This window comes from Electrona antarctica (assembly GCF_951216825.1).
Source record: "Electrona antarctica genome assembly, chromosome: 11".
In the NCBI taxonomy this organism is placed as follows: domain Eukaryota; kingdom Metazoa; phylum Chordata; class Actinopteri; order Myctophiformes; family Myctophidae; genus Electrona; species Electrona antarctica.
This window is the reverse complement of record NC_136792.1, coordinates 4,414,575-4,433,066: the sequence shown is the minus strand read 5'-3', so window position 1 is coordinate 4,433,066 and position 18,492 is coordinate 4,414,575. Positions and strand designations below refer to the sequence as shown.

General features: G+C 45.9%; 2 protein-coding genes across 9 annotated transcripts in view; one reads left to right on the top strand and one right to left on the bottom strand.

Annotated features, from left to right (window-relative positions):
- Nucleotides 1–298: 298 nt before the first annotated feature.
- On the bottom strand, nucleotides 299–14,349 carry cep57 (centrosomal protein 57). Of its 5 annotated transcripts, XM_079514709.1 has the most exons (12): nucleotides 14,173–14,349; nucleotides 13,767–13,839; nucleotides 12,171–12,351; nucleotides 10,991–11,206; nucleotides 10,446–10,567; nucleotides 8,879–8,998; nucleotides 5,902–5,979; nucleotides 5,708–5,803; nucleotides 4,981–5,058; nucleotides 4,178–4,422; nucleotides 2,198–2,342; nucleotides 299–978 (listed from the first exon to the last, which is right to left on the bottom strand). In XM_079514709.1, exons 4-12 carry the CDS (start codon nucleotides 11,121–11,123, stop codon nucleotides 781–783), a joined length of 1,215 nt encoding a protein of 404 aa, XP_079370835.1. In that variant the 5' UTR covers nucleotides 11,124–11,206; nucleotides 12,171–12,351; nucleotides 13,767–13,839; nucleotides 14,173–14,349; the 3' UTR covers nucleotides 299–780. The 5 variants fall into 5 exon arrangements, with proteins under 5 accessions (XP_079370835.1, XP_079370831.1, XP_079370833.1 ...); XM_079514705.1 differs by lacking the exon at nucleotides 13,767–13,839 and having other exon boundaries at nucleotides 12,171–12,354; XM_079514707.1 differs by lacking the exon at nucleotides 13,767–13,839 and having other exon boundaries at nucleotides 4,981–5,028; nucleotides 12,171–12,354.
- A 403-nt stretch (nucleotides 14,350–14,752) lies between these two features.
- Nucleotides 14,753–18,492, top strand: part of mre11a (MRE11 homolog A, double strand break repair nuclease) — a 35,569-nt gene continuing 31,829 nt past the window's right edge. The window contains exons 1-4 of one of the 4 annotated variants that reach the window (XM_079514806.1): nucleotides 14,753–14,841; nucleotides 15,383–15,440; nucleotides 16,735–16,867; nucleotides 17,866–18,026. In XM_079514806.1, the coding sequence (XP_079370932.1) occupies nucleotides 15,427–15,440; nucleotides 16,735–16,867; nucleotides 17,866–18,026 (308 nt within the window). In that variant the 5' untranslated portion in view covers nucleotides 14,753–14,841; nucleotides 15,383–15,426. Of the gene's footprint in view, nucleotides 14,846–14,887; nucleotides 14,983–15,382; nucleotides 15,441–16,734; nucleotides 16,868–17,865; nucleotides 18,027–18,492 lie in introns of those variants that run through there. The other 3 variants (XM_079514807.1, XM_079514808.1, XM_079514805.1) reach the window with 3 other exon arrangements.

Here is an 18,492-nt window from a genome sequence, read left to right as displayed (position 1 = left end):
CAGAGCTCTTGTTGTTGTGTTGAGGTTCAGGTCCGTAGTGAGCTCTGCAGAGCTCTTGTTGTGTTGAGGTTCAGGTCCGTATAGTGAGCTCTGCAGAGCTCTTGTTGCGTTGAGGTTCAGGTCCGTAGTGAGCTCTGCAGAGCTCTTGTTGTGTTGAGGTTCAGGTCCGTAGTGAGCTCTGCAGAGCTCTTGTTGTGTTGGTGTTGAGGTCCGTAGTGAGCTCTGCAGAGCTCTTGTTGTGTTGAGGTTCAGGTCCGTATAGTGAGCTCTGCAGAGCTCTTGTTGTGTTGAGGTTCAGGTCCATAGTGAGCTCTGCAGAGCTCTTGTTGTGTTGAGGTTCAGGTCCATAGTGAGCTCTGCAGAGCTCTTGTTGCGTTGAGGTTCAGGTCCGTAGTGAGCTCTGCAGAGCTCTAGTTGTGTTGAGGTTCAGGTCCGTAGTGAGCTCTGTAGAGCTCTTGTTGCGTTGAGGTTCAGGTCCGTAGTGAGCTCTGCAGAGCTCTAGTTGTGTTGAGGTTCAGGTCCGTATAGTGAGCTCTGCAGAGCTCTAGTTGTGTTGAGGTTCAGGTCCGTAGTGAGCTCTGCAGAGCTCTAGTTGTGTTGAGGTTCAGGTCCGTAGTGAGCTCTGCAGAGCTCTTGTTGTGTCGAGGCTCAGGTCCGTAGTGAGCTCTGCAGAGCTCTTGTTGTGTCGAGGTTCAGGTCCGTAGTGAGCTCTGCAGAGCTCTAGTTGTGTTGAGGTTCAGGTCCGTAGTGAGCTCTGCAGAGCTCTTGTTGTGTCGAGGTTCAGGTCCGTAGTGAGCTCTGCAGAGCCCTCATGTCTCTCAGCAGTCTCAGGTTCTTCTTGCTCCTCTCGCCTGGAGGGGCCACCACCTTCACCGCCCCCGCAGAGCGCCCCCTGGTGGCCACCGTGGTGGTCACCCGCACCTCGCCCCTCTCGCCCAGTCTCCGGTTCCCACTGGCTTCCCTGTGCAATTTCTTCATCTATGGAGCCAGACAGTGAGACAAACAGGGAAATTAAGTAAGACATAACCAAGTAATGATGCACCGTATTTGATTTTGCGCGCGCACACACACACACACACACACACACACACACACACACACACACACACACACACACACACACACACACACACACACACACACACACACACACACACACACACACACACACACACACACACACACACACACACACACACACACACACACACACACACACAGCTGTGCATAGGAGGGGCTAGTGCCCATAAAAAAATCTAATACATTTAGATGGGGTAAAAACAATTCTCCATTCATTGTCAATGGGAATTTAATGTTTGTGTAAGACGACGAAAATCTACACTAATAGATGAATATAGGAGGGGCTGGTGCCCCTCAAAAATCGTGACATATCGACTGCATAATTGATCGATGTAAAAAATGATGTCCGGCATATAGACCAAACCATTATGGGTCTAACTGTAGAATTGTACCCGATACTCCTCGTAATCAGGAGTCGTAGTAGCCACAGGATAATCTAAGCGGTGGATATTGCTCTTGTCTTCATGTATGTAAATTGTCTTGTTCTTTGTGTTATGTCAAATGTGTGTACGTATATGTGTTCTGCATACTTGGCTGCTGTGTCGCAAGACAAATTTCAGTGTGAACTGACAATAAAGTACTATATCATATCGTACTATATCATATCGTATACAAGAGGTAACAAAAGGTATCTTAGTGTGTGAATGCATGCATGTATACCTGTGTTCTATGTCTGTAGAGCTTGTTGATCTGCTCCCCTTTCCTCTCCATGTATACCTGTGTTCTATGTCTGTAGAGCTTGTTGATCTGCTCCCCTTTCCTCTCCATGTATACCTGTGTTCTATGTCTGTAGAGCTTGTTGATCTGCTCCCCTTTCCTCATGCATGTATACCTGTGTTCTATGTCTGTAGAGCTTGTTGATCTGCTCCCCTTTCCTCTCCATGTATACCTGTGTTCTATGTCTGTAGAGCTTGTTGATCTGCTCCCCTTTCCTCTCCATGTATACCTGTGTTCTATGTCTGTAGAGCTTGTTGATCTGCTCCCCTTTCCTCTCCATGTATACCTGTGTTCTATGCCTGTAGAGCTTGTTGATCTGCTCCCCTTTCCTCTCCATGTATACCTGTGTTCTATGTCTGTAGAGCTTGTTGATCTGCTCCCCTTTCCTCTCCATGTATACCTGTGTTCTATGTCTGTAGAGCTTGTTGATCTGCTCCCCTTTCCTCTCCATCTTCAGCAGCAGCATGTCTTGGTCTCTGTGTAGCTCTTTCCTCTCCTGCGCGGACACACTGGTTTCAACCTGCCTCATTAACTCATCCTGCTCTCTGCACGCACACGCACACACGCGCACGCGCACACACACACACACACACACACACACACACACACACACACACACACACACACACACACACACACACACACACACACACACACACACACACACACACACACACACACACACACACACACACACACACACACACACACACACACAGTTCTGTATAATTTACTGGCATTCAAGACCAACATACGAAAGCGACACAAGCGACATAGAAGCATGTGGATGTCGGAACTTAAAACTGTTTTAGTCATATTAGAAGGGACTTTTAAAACTGTTTTAGTCATATTAGAAGGGACTTTTAAAACTGTTTTAGTCATATTAGAAGGGACTTTTAAAACTGTTTTAGTCATATTAGAAGGGACTTTTAAAACTGTTTTAGTCATATTAGAAGGGACTTTTAAAACTGTTTTAGTCATATTAGAAGGGACTTTTAAAACTGTTTTAGTCATATTAGAAGGGACTTTTAAAACTGTTTTAGTCATATTAGAAGGGACTTTTAATGTAAAACTGCACAACTCTACATGCATGCTATGATTTATTCACACGTTATACTGCATTATACTGAATCATGGTCACAAACTTCCCAAACTGGCTAAAAAACAATGCCAATAATAATCAATATACAAACAGGCTATACAAATCATGGATCAGAAACCGATGAGATTGCATATATAAATTGTGGTATTTTAAGAAAACACAACCTTTTTACTTTAGACAAATCTGATTGGCCGTCACCATTTCGGCCGTGAAGTCCTCCCACACTTGAGGGGCCAGACTTGCAGATGAAGGCTAGCTACGCGAGGCTAGTTTTAGGCCGACCAGCTGAAGAAATCAATGACATTTCTGAGACCATTCATGTTTGTGGAAGATGCTTCTAAACTATTTAGCAGGTATTCTATTGCTAGTTTGATCACTTCAAATACTGTGTTAATTTCATCTTAACACTTCCTGTGTCCAAGACGTCCACAGACGTCCAGGGAATTACCGCTATGCGGTGCCCACTGCCCAGGACGTCTGTGGACGTCTTAACCCATTCTGGGCGGGAACCCCTTTTGGTGTTAGCATTATGTTATGCTTTAGCTATTGAAAAATAGCAGATCTACAAGCTCATAGCGCGCCCCTGAGTGACGCGCTACGAGCTTGTAGGTCTGCTATTTTTGAAAAATCAAAGAACGACTGACATAGAAACATAGCTTTTTCAGAAAACTGTCAGGATGTAGAAGACATTTGTAGAATCTGATCTCAGGTCAAAATGGGTTAAACCCCCCCCCCCCCAAAAAATGACAAAAATAACATTGGGCACCCTTGGTCACTATTTTGAAAGTGTTGTGTGGGCACACAATGTGTTAAAATAACTAATGACCGAAAATAGCAGATCTGAGCCTGTAGATCTGCTATTTTCGGTGCACATTATGCTTTCACAGAAGACACGTTTGGCTTCTAATGGAATCCAAATAAGTGAAACCAGTCGTGGCGTAGTGAGAAGTTGAATCCATGTGAACCAAGGGGCCAGTGAGGCACTCCAACGTTGAAGCACTGGGCCCTAGCGGTAAGAGGAGGGACTGCAGGCGGACCCGTGGAAGTATGACGAGGAAACCCCGTGCAGCTGGGCTTTAACGTTGAGCGCGTTTGCACTTCCGCATTTTGGGCACCACATTTTGGTGCCCAAATCGAAAAAAAGACGGAAGTAGACGGTCCTTCCGGGTGCTTCAAAACGCCACTGAGCAACTTCCACTGACATGAATAGCGGGGGAGGGCGGAGCTTCGCGCCAGATCAGTCTCTATCCTTCTTTATACTCTATGATGTGAACTCACGTGCTCATGAGCCGGAGCTCCTCCTGAAGCCCGTGCAGGAGCTCTGAAAGCTCCCCCCCCCCACCACCGCCACCGCCGCCACCGCCGGAGGAGGAGGACGCCGAGGAGCTGCCGTCGGATTGGCTGCGACCGTCGGCCCGCCTGTGAGACAGCACGCGGCTGTTGCAGAGCTGGGGCTGGTGCTGCTTCAGCAGGGACAGAACCGACTGGACGTTGGCTCGGACCGAGTGGCTGCACCCGACCGACTGGAGGCACGCAGGGAAACAGAAACATGTGTTATGATTATTAACCCATTTTGGGGTTAGCATTATGTTATGCTTTAGCTATTGAAAAACAGCAGATCTACAAGCTCATAGCGCGCCACCGAGTGGGGGGGGGCTAGTGTGTGATGTGAAATGTGAGCTTTAGTCATATTCCATCATATTCAAGTGCTTTTGGAGAGAAATGATAGTCACTTTTCAGTAGTAGAGCACTGTAGAGGGGAGCTGTGTGTGTCTGCCCAGGTGATGATGGTCGTTGATACTCATCAAGGAAGGCAATTATGTTTCTGCACTGTCAAAAGTAATGCTACTTTTTTGCAATGTAGTTAAATAAAAAATCTCAGGGGGGGAAGATAAATTATATAAAATTTAAAAAAACGGAAATTTTTCGTGAAAAAATGTATCGTGAACCTCATATCGTGATACGAATCGTATCGTGAGTTGAGTGAATCGTTACATGCCTATCAACTACAAAATGTACAATATGTGTGTTGGGGGTGTGTGTGTGTGTGTGTGTGTGTGTGTGTGTGTGTGCACTCATACCGTTCCAGTCACAAAGGGCACATCTCCGAGGCTCAGTCTGTAGTGTGGCTGTGTGTGAGAAGATTGCTGTAAAGACTTCTGCAAAGAGACAAACAAACAGCTTTCACATGACAACATTAAGCCTGTTCACACTCCAGTGAATAGATGAAACCAGGCATCAGTCATTTCCAGATTTAAGGAAGGTTTCAGCCCAAGCAGATCTACACTAAAGGTCCTTGAAGACTGGACATGTTTTTCGGAAAAACGCTGCTAAAAAGCCAAAATAACGCAGCAGTGTGCAGGGACCTTTACTTCCAATAGTGGAAAAAAACCCTATGTGATAATATTGTACTTCCTTGGTCTATACCAGGGGTTCTCAGCGTTTTTGGCCGGGGACCCCCGGAAATGCTTTGGCAATGTCTCGGGACCCCCGCCCCACCCCCGCCCCACCCCCAATATAAATTGACTGCTACAATAACCTTAATAATAGAGACAATACACCATAAATAAATACTGAAACCAGATATAATCATTAGGGAAGGTGTATGCATGTACTATGTGTACTATATGTAAACTCTTCATTTCCATTTTCCAGCCATTCAGTTGCAAAAAAAAAAAAAAAAACGTTATTTTTTTTAAAACTATTTGGGGACCCCCCAAAATAATTTGGCGACCCTCCGAGGGGTTGCGACCCACGGGTTGAGAACCCTTGGTCTATACAGTCATGTTCCCCAGACAGTGCATTTACTTTTGAAACGGGCCTCTTCTCTTTGGACCGCTTCCGAGGCAGCCGGGGTGACACCGACTGAAGTAAGATCCTATTGGCTTCCAAACCTGTCTGTAACTGCAGACAACCAATGAGAACAACAGAAACAATGTTAAAGGATTTACTGTGTTTATGTCTGTGTGTGTGTGTGTGTGTGTGTGTGTGCGTGCATGTACCTGCTTGGCCTTATCCTGGACCAGTTTTCTTTGATGTTCCTCCTCCTGTAGCTTTATCTCGATCTCACAAATCTTTCTCTGAGACAAGCACATGACCAAATCACTGGTACTGGTACACCCGCTGTAACTCAGCCTTAAGAAAAGCCGAAAGGGTCCCACTTCATCTCCCTTTCCATGCCGTAGACTAGCAGCCAATGTATCTAAACGCTAATGATGACTGCAACAGTGTTTGTCAATGCCAGCTGGCGAGATAACTAACCATGGTAAGGGCAAGGCATGTTAAAGGAGACAAATTAGGTTTAGGAATAATCAGGTTTCCATTCTAATATCGTCATTGTGCAATGTTTTACAAAATACCTTTCTTACGGTCTGAATAAATATATACTGTATGGATGTTCTATTTAGTGAATGTTTACGTTCTATTCTATAGACTACCCATCCAGTTTGTTATAGACCAGAGGAGTTGCTGTACGTCAGCGATGCTCTGTGTGCGTGTCAGAGGGGGTTCTGTACCTCAGGGATGCTCTGTGTGCGTGTCAGAGGGGGTTCTGTACCTCAGCGATGCTCTGTGTGCGTGTCAGAGGAGTGTCTATACCTCAGGGATGCTCTGTGTGCGTGTCAGAGGAGGTTCTGTACCTCAGGGATGCTCTGTGTGCGTGTCAGAGGAGGTTCTGTACCTCAGGGATGCTCTGTGTGCGTGTCAGAGGGGGTTCTGTACCTCAGGGATGCTCTGTGTGCGTGTCAGAGGAGTGTCTATACCTCAGGGATGCTCTGTGTGCGTGTCAGAGGAGGTTCTGTACCTCAGGGATGCTCTGTGTGCGTGTCAGAGGAGTGTCTGTACCTCAGGGATGCTCTGTGTGCGTGTCAGAGAGGTTCTGTACCTCAGGGATGCTCTGTGTGCGTGTCAGAGGAGTGTCTATACCTCAGGGATGCTCTGTGTGCGTGTCAGAGGGGGTTCTGTACCTCAGGGATGCTCTGTGTGCGTGTCAGAGGAGTTTCTGTACCTCAGGGATGCTCTGTGTGCGTGTCAGAGGAGGTTCTGTACCTCAGGGATGCTCTGTGTGCGTGTCAGAGGAGTTTCTGTACCTCAGGGATGCTCTGTGTGCGTGTCAGAGGGGGTTCTGTACCTCAGGGATGCTCTGTGTGCGTGTCAGAGGGGGTTCTGTACCTCAGGGATGCTCTGTGTGCGTGTCAGAGGAGGTTCTGTACCTCAGCGATGCTCTGTGTGCGTGTCAGAGGAGGTTCTGTACCTCAGCGATGCTCTGTGTGCGTGTCAGAGGGGATTCTGTACCTCATTGATGCTCTGTGTGCGTGTCAGAGGGGGTTCTGTACCTCAGGGATGCTCTGTGTGCGTGTCAGAGGGGGTTCTGTACCTCAGGGATGCTCTGTGTGCGTGTCAGAGAGGTTTCTGTACCTCAGGGATGCTCTGTGTGCGTGTCAGAGGGGGTTCTGTACCTCAGGGATGCTCTGTGGGCGTGTCAGAGGAGTGTCTGTACCTCAGGGATGCTCTGTGTGCGTGTCAGAGAGGTTTCTGTACCTCATTGATGCTCTGTGTGCGTGTCAGAGGAGGTTCTGTACCTCAGTGATGCTCTGTGTGCGTGTCAGAGGGGGTTCTGTATACCTCAGGGATGCTCTGTGTGCGTGTCAGAGGGGGTTCTGTACCTCAGGGATGCTCTGTGTGCGTGTCAGAGGAGGTTCTGTACCTCAGCGATGCTCTGTGTGCGTGTCAGAGGAGGTTCTGTACCTCAGGGATGCTCTGTGTGCGTGTCAGAGGGGTTTCTGTACCTCAGGGATGCTCTGCGTGCGTGTCAGAGAGGTTTCTGTATACCTCAGGGATGCTCTGTGTGCGTGTCAGAGGAGTGTCTGTACCTCAGGGATGCTCTGTGTGCGTGTCAGAGGAGGTTCTGTACCTCAGGGATGCTCTGTGTGCGTGTCAGAGAGGTTCTGTACCTCAGTGATGCTCTGTGTGCGTGTCAGAGGGGGTTCTGTACCTCAGGGATGCTCTGTGTGCGTGTCAGAGGGGGTTCTGTACCTCAGGGATGCTCTGTGTGCGTGTCAGAGGAGGTTCTGTACCTCAGGGATGCTCTGTGTGCGTGTCAGAGGGGGTTCTGTACCTCAGGGATGCTCTGTGTGCGTGTCAGAGGAGGTTCTGTACCTCAGGGATGCTCTGTGTGCGTGTCAGAGGAGTGTCTGTACCTCAGGGATGCTCTGTGTGCGTGTCAGAGGGGGTTCTGTATACCTCAGGGATGCTCTGTGTGCGTGTCAGAGGAGTGTCTGTACCTCAGGGATGCTCTGTGTGCGTGTCAGAGGAGGTTCTGTACCTCAGGGATGCTCTGTGTGCGTGTCAGAGGGGGTTCTGTACCTCAGGGATGCTCTGTGTGCGTGTCAGAGGAGTTTCTGTACCTCAGGGATGCTCTGTGTGCGTGTCAGAGGGGGTTCTGTACCTCAGGGATGCTCTGTGTGCGTGTCAGAGGGGGTTCTGTACCTCAGGGATGCTCTGTGTGCGTGTCAGAGGAGTTTCTGTACCTCAGGGATGCTCTGTGTGCGTGTCAGAGGGGGTTCTGTACCTCAGGGATGCTCTGTGTGCGTGTCAGAGGAGTTGCTCTACCTCATTGATGCTCTGTGTGCGTGTCAGAGGAGGTTCTGTACCTCAGGGATGCTCTGTGTGCGTGTCAGAGGAGTTTCTGTACCTCAGGGATGCTCTGTGTGCGTGTCAGAGGGGGTTCTGTACCTCAGGGATGCTCTGTGTGCGTGTCAGAGGAGTTGCTCTACCTCATTGATGCTCTGTGTGCGTGTCAGAGGAGGTTCTGTACCTCAGGGATGCTCTGTGTGCGTGTCAGAGGGGGTTCTGTACCTCAGGGATGCTCTGTGTGCGTGTCAGAGGGGGTTCTGTACCTCAGGGATGCTCTGTGTGCGTGTCAGAGGGGGTTCTGTACCTCAGCGATGCTCTGTGTGCGTGTCAGAGGGGGTTCTGTACCTCAGCGATGCTCTGTGTGCGTGTCAGACGAAGATACTCCTGCTCCAGTCTCTCCAGCTTCTCCATCTGGACTTGTTCAGACACAGCATCAAGCAGCGGCTCAGCCGACCTGGCACAAACCTGCAGGCCAACATTTCATAAACCTTTATTTCAATTTATCTATCTATAAATACAGAATGTATCTCTCTACCATATACTGTACCATGAGGGGGTGCCAGGATAACCTGACTCCGCCAGATGGGGCAGCAGAGAGTACACTGGGTTCCCCCCCTCCTGCCTTGATCCCGCCTCTAGCTGCCGCCGATTGGCCAGGCCGTTTGGTGGCAGGAGCATCAAGTCTGCCTGAGAGTTCCCAGATGGGAGCAGGAGGGGGGAACCCAGTGTACTCTCTGCTGCCCCATCTGGCGGAGTCAGGTTAGTGCCAGGAGGGATAGCGAGGGAAAGTATAATGACTGTGAATTGATTAATTAATTTACTGGCTGCCACATGACGTCACAGGGGGCATGCTGATTGTTTTGGGGGGGCATGAATAAGACAAACGTAAAAAAATACATAGACTTGGCTACTAGCCTGGCTAATAAGCCAGACTCAAATCACACTGTCGTGTGGTATTTGAGTCTGGAGATGCTGTGTATGGATCTTGTTTCCCGGTGGGCGGGTTCAAACATTTTCTCTTTGACGCAATTGGTTAGAGCTACTGTCAGTCAAAGGTCTCAAGCATTGAACGTCACTGTACCAAAGCCCGCCCATATTTCATACCGTGTCCCGATTGGCCACACCAGTTCTCTGGTGTAGGAAATGGGCGTACAATTGAGCCTCTCCAGACCGTAATCCGCCGGCAGGCAATTTATTTTTGCCAACGGCTGATTCGGTCTGGCTTATTAGCCAGGCTACTTGGCTACCACATGACAGCCAGATGTTGGAAACAATGCAAAGCCTGCACTCTTGATCCAGCTCAAAAGTTTATTTTTTATTATGGTGACATTACCAGCGAAGTGACCTGATGAAGAGCCACTTCGGCTCGAAATGCCACCTTCTGTGGTAACACAAAATGACCGTTGGGAGCTGAAACCAGTGTGCAGACTTTTCAGTGTTACATTATTTCCAAACCTGCAAAAAAAAAGACTGGACATCAGGGAAAACCACCACAGAGCAGAGCTACTGTACAGCTCATCAAGACACATATGCATTGGGTCTACTCTGTAGCCTCCATGGTCTACTCTGTAGCCTCCATGGTCTACTCTGTAGCCTCCATGGTCTACTCTGTAGCCTCCATGGTCTACTCTGTAGCCTCCATGGTCTACTCTGTAGCCTCCATGGCCCGTGTTAGCCCATTTTGAGCGGGAACCCCTTTTGGTGTTAGCATTATGTTATGCTTTAGCTATTGAAAAATAGCAGATCTACAAGCTCATAGCGCGCCACCGAGTGGCGCGCTACGAGCTTGTAGGTCTGCTATTTTTGAAAAATCGAAGAACCACTGACATAGAAACATAGCTTTTTCAGAAAACTGTCAGGATGTAGAAGACATTTTTAGATTCTGATCTCGGGTCAAAATGGGTTAGCTGACCTGTCGTTTGAGCAGGCTGGTCCTGTCCACCTTGGCGTGACGCACCATCCTCCTCATGTGTTCCAGATGTCTCTCCAGCTGCACACAGCGAGACTCTGCAGCAGCTAACTGGGTGATCAACGCTGTCGAGAGGGACAGTGAACAGAACAGACACAATGACATCCGCAGAAAAAGATAAAGTGGGGGGAAAATGCCAATAAGGTTCAATAAATCAGTGGTTCCCAAACTTTTTCGTGTCAAGGACCCCCAAATCAACATTTATTAGGCCACGGACCCCCATTTGAAAACATGCCAGTGACCCCGATAAGGGAGGATTTGTATACGGCTCTAGCAGTGATTCCGAAACATATTAATTTCATGGACCCCCCAGTTTCACACTCATTATGCTACGGACCCCCGATTTAATAGCATTTCTATCTCTGGTACCCCAATTTATTTTGTAAAACCACTGTTAATTTAACTCTGAGAGTGTACAAATGGAACCAAATGGACCCGGACCCCACTTTGGGAACAACTGCAATAAATGATACTATCCTCACAATCACCTTGGTTGCAACTGGAATGGTAAGTGGTTTCTGTCCCAGTGTCTCCCTGGGTTGGGTCTGAGAGTCTCCGGGTGACTTTCTCACTCTGTCGCGCTGTGACTGTGTGGGATGTGGGTCCCCCGCCCCCCGTCATGTGGAGGTTCAGCCTGGCTCGGCCATCCTCTAGTTCCAGCCTCCTTATTTTCTCCTGGAGGTTCCTCAATGCAGACAAGATGGCTACGCACACGTTAATGTGCATGACCGTACAAACACACACAAAGAATGATACACTGCAATGCATCCATGAATGTAATCATAACATTCAAAATACGCAACAAGGGTGATTTTTTATTTATACTTTGGTATCGCGCATCAAAACATAGCAGATTTACAAGATTGTGAGGTTGTAAATGGCCTGTTTTATGTGCAGGTACATGGCACGCAACAACGTTTAAATCACGCTTAACTAAGGGAAGGCAATTTTGGTGTATTAAAGAAAGGAATAGAAGACACCCGCACACTGTGTATTTGCTCGGCACAAGAGTATTTTCTTTAATAATAATGCAATTATGCATTATTAATCCATTCTGGGTGGGAACCCCTTTTGGTGTTAGCATTATGTTAGGCTTTAGCTATTGAAAAATAGCAGATCTACAAGCTCATAGTGCATCACCGAGTGGCGCGCTACGAGCTTGTAGGTCTGCTATTTTTGAAAAAACATTTTTAGAATCTGATCTCAGGTCAAAATGGGTTAAAGAAGAAATAAAGTCTGCACACACTGGTAATGCTGCAAAATCTCTGCTGTGTTTCTTCATCAGGACTCATATTTTGGTGTAATGGCAAAAACAACATTGGACGTGGTGGGACTGGGATGACAGAATAGAATAGAGGGACGAGGGTGGGAGCTTTAGAAGAATGAGGACGGAGACTTCAGGATAGTGTCATGTGTCAAATTGCCAATGCTGTAACCATGGTGCTCCGATACACCTCAATACCTATAGCCTAGAAGGGGACTGCATGTTTGACGCGTGCACACACACACACACACACACACACACACACACACACACACACACACACACACACACACACACACACACACACACACACACACACACACACACACACACACACACACACACACACACACACACACACACACACACACACACACACACACACCTCTACACCTCTACCTTACCTGCACTGTTGGTCTCTGGGAAGGCCTTGCTGGGTGAGGAAAGGCGAGATGTGAGATGCGTGTGTGTCTGCAGGGGTGTGTGATACGTGTTGATGAATGGACGGTGTGTAGGGTATTCTGTGTAAGATGACAGTGACAGGCTGTCGGACACGACTCCGCTGGGAGGCGCCGGACGCAGCCCCTGCTGGGAAAACACACCTATGTATGAGTCGTTTTTGCAGTCACGTTGACATTGTAACCAAGACTGCACATGAAGGCAGATCACTCTGCCAGTGAAACATATTGGTTGCTGTGGTTTAACCCATTTTGGGAGGGAACCCCTTTTGGTGTTAGCATTATGTTATGCTTTAGCTATTGAAAAATAGCAGATCTACAAGCTCGTAGCGCGCCACTCGGTGGCGCGCTACGAGCTTGTAGGTCTGCTATTTTTGAAAGATCGAAGAACGACAATAGAAACATAGCTTTTTCAGAAAACTGTCAGGATGTAGAAGAAATTTTTAGAATCTGATCTCAGGTCAGAATGGTTAACTAGCCTGGGTTCCAGCCTGATTCGCTGTGGAACGCAGAAAATCAGGCTGGAAGCCAGGCTATGGTTTAACGTTTAACCACTTAAACCCTACTATTACTTTGTTGACCAGGGGTCTCTACTTGGGACACCTACTTTTTTTCTTTGTATGCCAAAATAGCAGATCTACAATCTCACGACGCATGGCAACGTCCCGCATGTTGTGAGCTTGTAGATCTGCTATTTTTTGCTGAATGTTCACCTATTTTTGCTGAATGTTTGCCTATTATAACATGCACATGCTGTGAACTGCAGGGATGCTATAGGGCAGTATATACAGGGTGTGTGTGGTTACAGGCCTAGTAACCCATTTATAAATAAATAGAAACCACTCACTGTCAAAAACAAATTCACGAAACCCGAACCATCATGAATCATATGACTACGAACTGGAACCAGAACATTTGATTGATTGATTGATTGAAATATGTATTAACAGTTTGCAGAATTACAGTACATTTCAAGCACAATCTCAATACAAAGACTGTTAACTGTGAGTGGACGACCCAATTAAGCATTACACTTGTTTACAAGAGGGTCCACCTTGTTCAATTCATCAAAACATTTAGAGACGTACAAATAGACAATTCTATATAGTCAAAGAACAGAACAGGAATTCATCATAAAGGAGGTAAAAAGGGAAAAGAAACATATACAGTGAGGGGGAAAAGGGGTGGGCGGTGGGGATTCAACATCATAAGTGTCTGGAACCAGCACATTCAACATCATAACTGTCTGGAACCAGCATATTCAACATCATAACTGTCTGGAACCAGCACATTCAACATCATAAGTGTCTGGAACCAGTACATTCAACATCATAACTGTCTGGAACCAGCATATTCAACATCATAACTGTCTGGAACCAGCACATTCAACCTCATAACTGTCTGGAACCAGCACATTCAACATCATAACTGTCTGGAACCAGCACATTCAACATCATAAGTGTCTGGAACCAGCACATTAATTGAACTGTACAATGGCACCAACAAAAACATTACTGTGCAGGTTCCAACAGCATAGCCTACCGTATTAACTGTCTGGAGTCTGGAACGAGCACATTAACTGAACCAGCATTTAACTGTAACCATAGCATAAGCACTGGAAGCAGTCAACCAACATTAATTAGGTACTTTAGTCTAATGACCAGTATGTATTAGTAACATGAAACGTTACTACGGCTATCGTGTGTTTGCTAGTATGTGTGGACCGTTAATGCACAGGCTACTTCTAATTCTTGTTTTCGTGCACAGGCATGAGTGCAGTCCATCACTGCATGATATCAACGGTACGGTACACATGCAACTATAAAATAAGCAATGGGTCAGAAAAGATACATGTTTTGTTTGCTTTAACTTCTATAACGAGTAACCTTTTTCTAAAGAAAGCACAACACAACTTAATCGTCCACAACTACAATAACTGACTGTATACCTTCCGCGGTGTTGACAGCGTCTCCATTGAAGTGCAGATAACGTTAACTCAGCAGCTGCTATACTAGTGAACTGAGCTTAGTTCTAATATTAGTATAGTGTCTACTATTACCGGTAGTATTATTACAAAAAGAGGGGAAGAAAAAAACACACATTCTGGCTACTATAAAGCGACCGTTTCGAGTAGCTGTCAAAAACAGACTGTATCGTTTCGGTCAGCGGGCATGAGTTTTCCAAAAGGGTACGAATGGTTTCATCCCCGCTGGGTGCCGTTCTACAGCGGCTGTACACGGGCCCCGCTGCTCCGCCCGCCCGGCATGAACGTGAACTCATAGCATGAGAAGCAAACGCACTCATTTTTCGTTTAACCAGAAGTGTAGTTCTTTATTAATTTCATATTTATTTATTTCATTTCAGTTATGGTTTTACATGATTATATTAATTTTACTTTGTACTTAAATTATTGTATTACTTAAATTATTTTACTTAAAATATTCCGGGCTGGAACGAACTGTGCTAACATACGGAGACCTTCCTCCGATAAAACTACAACACCCATGTTCCCTTGCTGCAGGGGGCGGGCACACCGTTTGCAGAGAGAGAGACTCGCGCGGGGGAACTTTCACTGTGGGCGGGGCGAGGGACGCTCTGTTGTGTTTTCGAGGCAAACGTGGGTAAAATGAATGCTTTCTCTCTGACATTATTATTATTATCCATAACAAGCTCCAACAATGATGCAAATGCACGTGTTTTCTTATGGGCTGAATCAAGATAACATGTTAATGTAGCCAATAATGTCAGATGTCGTACGGTAGTACTAGGCTTTCTAACGTGCATGCTTGTTTTGTTTTAGCCTAACAGCATAAGCTAACGTGCACGGTCGCTCTCTGTTGTGCATGGGTCACTATTGTGTAAATGGTTTGGTTTTTGATGAATTGAACAAGGTGGACCCTCTTGTAAACAAGTGTAATGCTTAATTGGGGTCGTCCACTCACAGTTAACAGTCTTTGTATTGAGTTTGTGCTTGAAATGTACTGTAATTCTGCAAACTGTTACTAAATATTTCAATCAATAAGACCCACGCCCACCTGTGTTTTTACCTTTTAATGTACTTATTTTTATGTTTACACAACCAGGCCTGATGCACATGGTGTCTTGGTGTGACTTTACTTCATTATTTAGATTTACAGTACACTAATTAATCTTTGCAGGAGACATCCAGTATCCATCTGTGCAGAGCTGTCTGTCAGTCAACATGTCCTCAGCCTTGTGAGTTTGACGTTATGATTTATTTGAATTAAAGTCTTATCGTTTAAAAGAAAATAGATGGACCTTAGTAGTTGATCGAGTAGCAAGCTCAGATCAGTTGGAGAGTTAAGTAGAGGGATACAACTAATAGATTAAAATGTATAGAAGTTATACTGTTAGTATAATGAATACATTATGGATAAATAAATAAGAAAGGTACAAACAAACTGTCAACATTATATGAGCATACACCTTTTGACCCAGCTCAGTGGCCTTGGGGTGGTTAGAGTGTCCGTCCTGAGACTGGTGGGTCGGGGTTCGATCCCCGACCCAGTACCCACCAGTCTCGGCCATACCAAAGACTAAAATGTGACCCAGTACCTCCCTGCTTGGCCCGCTCAGCACTAGCTGCAGCGGTTCAGAGGTAAAGTGGCCGGTAGAGCAGCCGGATGGAGAACCGCTAGTCTCCCAGTTCAACTCCGGCTCCCCCAGAGTTAGTGTCAAAGTGTCCTTGAGCAAGACTCTGAACCCCTAATTCAGGGGTGTCAAACTAATTTTGGGGCAAGGGCCACATTGCGCGAAAAGTGACTTGATGAGGGCCGCGGCCAGTTACAGCTCACGTGCGTTGACTTACACAGTTGTCACTTGGCTTTGTTTTCTAGACTGTTTATTGACATAAATTGACTTTATTTGTATTACAAGTGTAGCCTACAAGACGTTTGGTATGAGAGGTGAAAAAAAGACCCAATAAACCACTCGAAAATAGTTAAAAATGCAATCATTATTTTATAAAAAAATATCCATAATGGCAAATTGACATGTAGCCATCATGAAATCTGACACTTTGCATCTCTTTGCTTTGACTATTGTGTGTAAGTAGGGCCTAATTGGGGCCTAATTGCTCCTGATGTGCAGGTTGGTGCCTTGCATGGTTTCCTCCACCATCGGTGTATGAATGTGTGTGTGTGACTTTAATGCACAATCTATGTAATAAAGCTCTTTGGATAAAAGTGCTATATACATGCACCATTTACCATTTATGTCCAGGGGGTGCTTGTACATCAAGCTGACTCAGGCTACAGGAACCAGAGACAGAGAGCTCATGGCTCGGCAAGGCTTTCTACTAATTACACCTTTCGATTATCTCCAATGAAATGGGACATTTTAATTACTGTCACTTACTTATGTTTGATTTGCCATCAGATCGATTTATTCTAGTAAATGTGTTACTAGTTAATGCTATCTCTTAACTGCACTGCAGTAATCGCCCCGATTGGTTAAATGTCTAATTGGACGTTTTTGTTTATTTTAATAGAGATGATGAGGATACCTTCAAGATCCTGATCGCCACAGATATTCATCTTGGTTACCTGGAGAAGGATCCTATCCGTGGCAATGACAGTTACACCGCTTTGGAAGAGATCCTACAATGTGCCAAAACAAATCAGGTATATACTTCCAGAGATTAACCCATTCTGGGCGGGAACCCCTTTTGGTGTTAGCATTATGTTATGCTTTAGCTATTGAAAAATAGCAGATCTACGAGCTCATAGCGCGCCACCGAGTGGCGCGCTACGAGCTTGTAGGTCTGCTATTTTTGAGAAATCGAAGAACGACTGACATAGAAACATAGCTTTTTCAGAAAACTGTCAGGATGTAGAAGACATTTTTAGAATCTGATCTCAGGTCAAAATGGGTTAAAATAGGGTGAATTTTGCATCCCAAAACACACTTTATAGTTAAGGGAAGCAATATAACAACGACCTCTGCATCCACGGGATGCACTACTGTACTACTGTACTGTTTTTTATTCTAGTTTATTTTGCTAGCTTTAGTTATAATAATCATTTATTCTTCTGTTTTGTACATGAATATAACCACATCATAACCATATCAAATTAAATGGGAGTTAAATGCTGCAATTTGTAAAAATGGCAAAATATGACTCCTAACGTCGTTGAAGTGGGACTCATCTAAAAGACCATCCCGGGACTCGTTACATTGAAAACCTATTTACGTACTTCCACTGTACTTCCACTGTACTTCCACTGTACTTCCACTGTACTTCCATGTGGAATATAAATGATTCTTTCGGGAGCTTCAGAAGCGTACCTCTATGACGGTGGTTCCCACAGTGGGGTCCATTTGGTTCCATTTGTACACTCTCAGAGTTAAATTAACAGTGGTTTTACAATATAAATTGGGGTACCAGAGATAGAAATGCTATTAAATCGGGGGTCCGTAGCATAATGAGTGTGAAACTGGGGTGTCCATGAAATTAATATGTTTCGGAATCACTGCTAGAGCCGTAAAAATCCTCCCTTATCGGGGTCACTCACTGGCATGTTTTCAAGTGGGGGTCCGTGGCCTAATAAATGTTGATTTGGGGGTCCTTGACATGAACCACTGCTCTATGAAACTAGTGTTGAGCCTCTCTTGTCTGCAGGTGGACTTCATCCTGCTGGGTGGAGATCTCTTCCATGAGAACAAGCCGTCGCGGCGCTGTCTCAACACGTGCATCGGTGCGTTCAGACAGTACTGCATGGGGGAGTCTCCCATCCTCTTCGACATCATCAGTGACCAGGCGGTCAACTTCATGACCAGCAAGTTAGTCCTGCTTCCTCTTGTGTGTGCAGCATGTATGCATGTATGCCATTATTATCCCTGTTAAAACGGTGCTAATTTCGTTGACTAAAACTGTGATGAAAAATTACCTTTTTTTTTTAACCCATTTAGACCCGAGATCAGATTCTAAAAATGTCTTCTACATCCTGCCGGTTTTCTGAAAAAGCTATGTTTCTATGTCAGTCGTTCTTCGATTTTTCTAAAATAGCAGACCTACAAGCTCGTAGCGCGCCACTCGGTGGCGCGCTATGAGCTTGTAGACCTGCTATTTTTCAATAGCTAAAGCATAACATAATGGTAACACCAAAAGGGGTTCCCGCCCAGAATGGGTTAAGCTATGATGACTAAAACTAAATATACTGACAATTTCACCAACAAATGGAAACATTTTAGTCGAGTTTCTCTTCTCCACCAGTCCTTCCCTAACGTTTAATGTTAGGGAAGGACT